The sequence below is a fragment of the Pteropus vampyrus genome, unplaced genomic scaffold (genome assembly GCF_000151845.1).
Source record: "Pteropus vampyrus isolate Shadow unplaced genomic scaffold, Pvam_2.0 Scaffold272, whole genome shotgun sequence".
NCBI lineage: Eukaryota > Metazoa > Chordata > Mammalia > Chiroptera > Pteropodidae > Pteropus > Pteropus vampyrus.
In genome coordinates, this window is record NW_011889053.1 from 246,156 (window position 1) to 252,155 (window position 6,000).

The 6,000-nt window shown below is 34.8% G+C and overlaps 1 protein-coding gene across 1 annotated transcript in view; it reads left to right on the forward strand.

The window, feature by feature from the left end:
* Window positions 1-3,788, forward strand: part of NUP58 (nucleoporin 58) — a 39,265-nt gene extending 35,477 nt beyond the window's left edge. Inside the window, exons 15-16 of the mRNA XM_011375482.2 lie at window positions 313-408; window positions 1,624-3,788. Coding sequence (XP_011373784.1) covers window positions 313-408; window positions 1,624-1,793 — 266 coding nt within the window. The 3' untranslated portion in view covers window positions 1,794-3,788. The remainder of the gene's footprint in view (window positions 1-312; window positions 409-1,623) is intronic.
* Window positions 3,789-6,000: the final 2,212 nt, after the last annotated feature.

A 6,000-nucleotide genomic window follows, 5' to 3' on the forward strand; every position in this document is an offset into this window, starting at 1 on the left:
TTGAAGAGTCACTAAAATTTCTAGTTCATTTGAGAGAAAAAATACTAAAATAATCTTATTTTTTATGGCCTGTTTCTATAAAAATTAGTGATAGGTATAAATTTCATCTAAATACATACAAATGTTTTATTGAATTAATCTAGTTCTTTCAGAAGTCATAGGCAAAGGAGTAAATAGCAGATTTCCTTCATAAGGCCAGATTTTTCCACACTGTATTTATTAGATCTTTGATGATTTTAGGTTTTATTTGTCAGTATCCTGTAACCTGTGTTTTACATGCCGTTGTATATTTCTCTATTACCCTTCCACTAGGATTTGGAACTAGCTCTGGTTTTGGATGCAGCACCACAGGGGCCTCCACATTTGGATTTGGAACAACAAATAAACCCTCAGGAAGTCTTAGTGCAGGTTTGTGTGTTTCAGCCTGAATTTCAGACACATTTAAAGGTGCAAAGTAACTTAAAAGGATAAGTATTGTTATTTCCAATATATGGAAAATATCCCTGATTTAGTTTCTGTGCCCTGGACAAAGCATGCAAGCCTAACTTTCGAGCTTTATCTCTCTTATAAGCTAAAGGTCAGGTTTTTAGAATATTTTTCACAAGACTTATTAGTTTGATATAATAAATGATTATATCCTCTCTTAACTAAGTAAAGATTCTTTTGAACTCAAAGACAATTTTCTTCATTATTTCAAAAATGAACCCATTGTTGTTTAAGTTTTAACCCAGTTTTTATCATTATTCATTCAGGAGAATGATTTCCAAAGAGATGTTCTTTAGTTATAAGTCCTATCTTACAAAACAAATGATGATTAATTGGATTCTTTGTTTATTTTTGAAATAGGTATAATCTTATGACTCTTCCAGTAGAAAATTCCAAATTTCATCTAATTTTGCACTTTCTCTGTATTTGTAAATAATGGCTTGTTTTAATGTGCAAAGTCTAAAATAATGACATAATACCAATTAAATTGTGTTTAAATTGAGGGATTTCGAAAAACATTCCATTTAATATTAAGTAGTGTTTAAAATCAAGAGTTCCAACAGAGTAGGATAGTAGAATTCAGTGGTATCATGATTCTAATACAAATATGTTAATAGTGAACTAGACAGTAATCACATTGGATCTGAATCATGTAAGGGCTCCTGTAAAATCAAAACAATAGGTACCGTTCTTCGGTGTGTTCATTGTCCTGAAAATTGTGGGTTGTGGTTTTCTTGGAGGACTTCACATTGCAAGGAGAGCGTCCAACGGTTGTGAAAGTCTCTTCTGCATGTGAGAATATGTTTCTGAAGGGGCTGAGGAGGAAGGCATGTTGGCATATCGAAGTAACAGGAAGGTGTCTGGTAATTCGAAGTCTTCTGTAGATTTCAGTTATTTGTGCTAAGGTTTCTCTTTTGAGCTGGATCACTAAACTTCTGTCTTTAAAGGTGCCCCTTAGTTGTTCACTAAATTATCTTCCTGTAAAATTGCATGTTAGAAATTTAGGGCCATAAGATATTTACTATTTATATAGATCGTATATTTTTTCAGCTAGAAATTTGCCTCTCATCCCCATTTTTTTATATTTGTTTTTGTGACCTAATTTCTGATCTGAATATTCTCTTCCCTAAACATAAGGCTTTGGCAGCTCAAGTACATCTGGGTTTAACTTCAGCAATCCTGGCATCACGGCATCAGCTGGTTTGACATTTGGGGTGTCCAATCCTGCCTCTGCAGGTTTTGGAACAGGAGGACAACTCCTTCAGTTGAAGAAACCTCCAGCTGGAAACAAAAGAGGAAAAAGATAAACATGGGTTGATGTGTTGAGAGAATCCATAGCGGCATTGTTCATTCTATGAGTCTATTTTTCTAAAATCGATGCAGTAATTAAATTGCATCCCAGGAGATTTCTAAAGTTTTGATATTTTTCCCTACTCTGGGGTTTGAACTTTGTTCTTTATTTGCCACGCTAAATATCTTTTTTCTTGTGATTTTGAAACCCAGTTGTATATTTTCCATTATTTTGGTTCTCAGTGTAAGAAATGTTCTGATTGCATCACTGGTTGGTAAAAGACTTCTACTATTTAACCTAGTGTTAATAGCTATGTTTTTGTTGATAGTGTTTACATTATGTGAATATATGCACATGTGTTTCTTATACGGATGATATGAATTCTAGGGCCTACACAAGAATCATTTGGTTCCTTGATAAAGGCCTTTTGAACTGCAGGGCATCTTGTGAATATGTATGTAAATATATACAGAATAATACGCACAATCGTGTGTGCATATAGAATATATATTTACAGATCTACAACTTTTGCCTCAGACTGTTCCTTTTTCTAAGGGTATTGCATTTTTCACCTTTTAATTGTCAGATCCTCAGTGCTGTAGAATGATGAGCTGGAGGAACCAGGTCGTCGCAGTTACTCACTCAGAGACTTAGTGAAATGGTTACTGGTGTAAATATTTGACCGATTCCACTTCATTTCCCCTAGGCTTTTCCATTTTTGTTCTCTACCTTAACCTTTAGCAGCTGCTCTAAATGAGGAATGCTGTAAAACTCATCAAACAGATTTGAACAACTTTTATTATCCTGTATGTCCTCATATTACCTATATGAGAAGTCTTTTCGTATCCGAGATGTACCCTCAAGAGCATATTTGAGCTCCAGACTGGTGTTCTGGGCGTGAAGAGCTGTTAAGCCAAATTGATTCTATGCAGGTGAAGGATGCACTATGACTTCAGTGGAGACTTTTCTAACTGTTCCAGTAGCAGAGTTCTTCCTTATAGGGCTATTGATACTGACACCAAATGGAGTGGCTTATCAGCCTCTTAATGTCTTAAGTAAGTGCTTAATTTGGAATAGAGAAACAATATATTTTAAGAAAAAAGGTATTCTTTGTAGCAACTATAAATTATCCCATTTTAACAGTGAACAGAGCTCCAAGTATAACACATAGGTGTGTCAGGTTGCATCTGTGTAATATTTGTCTGTATTAGTGTTAATGACATAGAGTGATGAAAAAGAGCCCTTGGAAAGAGATCTGCCTTAGCCACGATTTCAGACAGAAACCATTAGGTAGACCTATTTATCTTTCAAGTACAGTTTTCAAATGGGATGTGAACATGGAATTTCAATGAAAATAGTTTAATTTTTTATATGGAAGGTTTTGTACATAATGTGCATCAAGTGAATATTTTCAGAAGCATTTCACCAAGGCACCTTTTTTTTCTAAAATAGGTATTGCGTATATATGTGTATATATAGATAGATATATATACACACACATATATTTTTAGTATAATGTTGGGTTTGATTATAAAAGTATTGTCAAATCTGTTTTTATTTATCCGCATATAGCAATGATTGGCTTTTTGGAATTGAAATTTTTGCGCCTCGATGCATTAAAATAAGGAAAATGCTTTGTTTTTGAGCTCTAAAGCTGTTTTTATTTTTGCACTCTTCTCTAATACTGCAGTCCCCAGATCCAGATTTTGGGGAAGAACAGGAAAACATGTGATTTTTGTGTTTTGAATTACTGTCAGAATTAAATACACAGTTGCAACAAACTTTTTTAAAAGGACATTGCATTGTACTGCAAAAATCTGAATATTTATATTTCTTGTTTTTTTTCTTTATATATTTTACATTTTAATATGTTGAACCACTGGAAATTTGCAACAGATAAATTTGTGATAGGAGTTTAAACGTGCTGTCATCGTCTCCATTGTCTTCACTTTGTCCAGAGCCTATCGTTAAGGAAACAATAAAATCTATTGTGTCAGTTGCCTTGAATCTTTATAGGTGTCAGTAGTTATTCTTAATATGTAATTTTCTAATTACTACTCTTTCTTTGGTCAATTTTTAGTGTTCTCACTGGTTTACACATCTCGCTTTTTTTTTTTTCTTTTTTCTTTCTTTTTTTTTTTTTTTTTTTAACTAAAGGCAAAACAAGAAAGTTTGAGTGAAATGTAAAGTCCCTTTCAATGCCTAGACCTTAATCCGGCCTTCTTCCCCCGAGTGTCCACTCCTTATGATTTGGTGTATATCCTTCCGGACCGTTTTTAAAAAATGCTTTTTTCAGCATACGTGTACGAATGTTCATACTCCTGTTTGTCTTTTCTCCTATTTTCTCACATTTTATCATTCTCTCTTACATCCTTTTTTTAAAAAAAAGACAAATGGGTTAAAAATCTGTGTATTCTGTGACTTGCTTTTTCCCCTTTAATGATGTATCATCGACATCTTTCCATGTCAGTTTATACAGATTCATTTTTTCTATACTCTCCTATAGCGTGAAGTTCGATGATTTGTTCTGACACCTGCTGATGGGCAGTTTGGTTCTTCCCAGTTTTTCATTATTATAGAATAAACTGCAATGATTCTTTGTGCTTATGTTTGACGTTTCTTTAGGATCGATTCTAGAAGAGGAATTGCTGAAAAGGCATACAAATTTTGTTTTAATATCAGATTGCCTTCCAAAAATGCTGCATAACTATACACTTTTGCAGTGTGCATGAGTACCCATTTCCCAGCAGTCTCTAACCTTTGATATTGTCACTCTTAAATATTTGTGAGGTTGAACTTTTTAATATGTAGACATTCTCCACGCGCATGTTAAATTGCATGTTAATATCCTTTGTCCATTTCTAAACCAGGTTATTTAGGAGTTTTTTCTTAATAATTTGTAGGATCTCTGTAGATAACGGGTATTAATATTTTCTTGTGAGATAGATTGGAATTCTGGAATCAGCTGGGTTCAGACCCCTGCCTTGACCCTGTATGATCTTGGGCTTGTTAGTTAACTTTCCTAGACCTTAGCTTCATCATCTGAAAAGGGGATAATAAAAATGAATAATTGTATTAATAATTAAGCATTTGTGTAGCATAAGCCCCTCACTCTTTGCAAGCATTTACTATTCCTGCACCAAGAACTGCTGCTTTAATTTTTGTAGCTGGATGCTTTATTTTGGTACCTGATAGGGAAAGCTGCTGTTGTCGTTTTGGGAGATTGGAGGGAGTGCTATTCTAGGACACTTACTCTCTTTAAGATGAACTTCAGAACCTATTTTGTCAGGTTTTAGTTTTCTTAAAACCTTATTGGGATTTTGATTGGGTATATACAAATAAAACACGATCTGGGAAGAATTGACATCTTAATACATACAGCTTGATATGTGCATTTATTGGGTCTTTTATTCCTTCAGCAAGGTTTTACACTATTTATTAGATTCTTGGTTAATCATTTTTCCTGACAGCATCTTGACTTAATTTCTGAGTCTGGATTTTTATCCTGTAGCTGGTACGAGGCCATTTTCATTATTATAAATGCAGATTACCTGTTCTTTTGTGATAATATAGTAAGCCCAAGTTAATGTCTTACTAATCTCAAATAGTATTTTTTGTAACAAAGGAATTTGGACAGTGCCTTTAGAAATATTGTAATGAGATTTGCGTGTGTGAAATATTTATGTTCGAATGGTCTATCACAAGATACTGCTTTGGCATCCTCTCCCTCCATACCCCGCCCCAGCCTGTCACTGAGTAAGCCTGGCCGCACTGCACTTTTCGGGGCACACCTCACAAGGTTATTACTTTGGGGACACGCCCCTGGGCTTGCTAACACAGGGCCAGTGTCCTGGAAAATCTGAGCCGGAGGGCCTAATTTAAATCTCATTCATAAAGTCATAAAGTCATCTTTGCCTATCAGGTGTCTCCCATTGTTGAGTATGTAGTCTGTTCTGGGCACCACACTCAGACCTCTATAAACTTGACCTTGTTTAATCTCAATATTCCCTATAAAGCAGAGGGTTAGGCAGTTTACTTGAGGTCACATGAGGTTTTTCTGTGATACAGGAATAGCACACACTGGTTTTCATGCCTAACTTCTTAAAGGCACAGAAGGTAATGTGATTATATGGTGAAATCGTAAGTATATAATAGACTATATATAGGTCATGGCAAGGTAAGGTAAGTACAAAGGGCATGGGACTTGAGGGACAATAGTCATA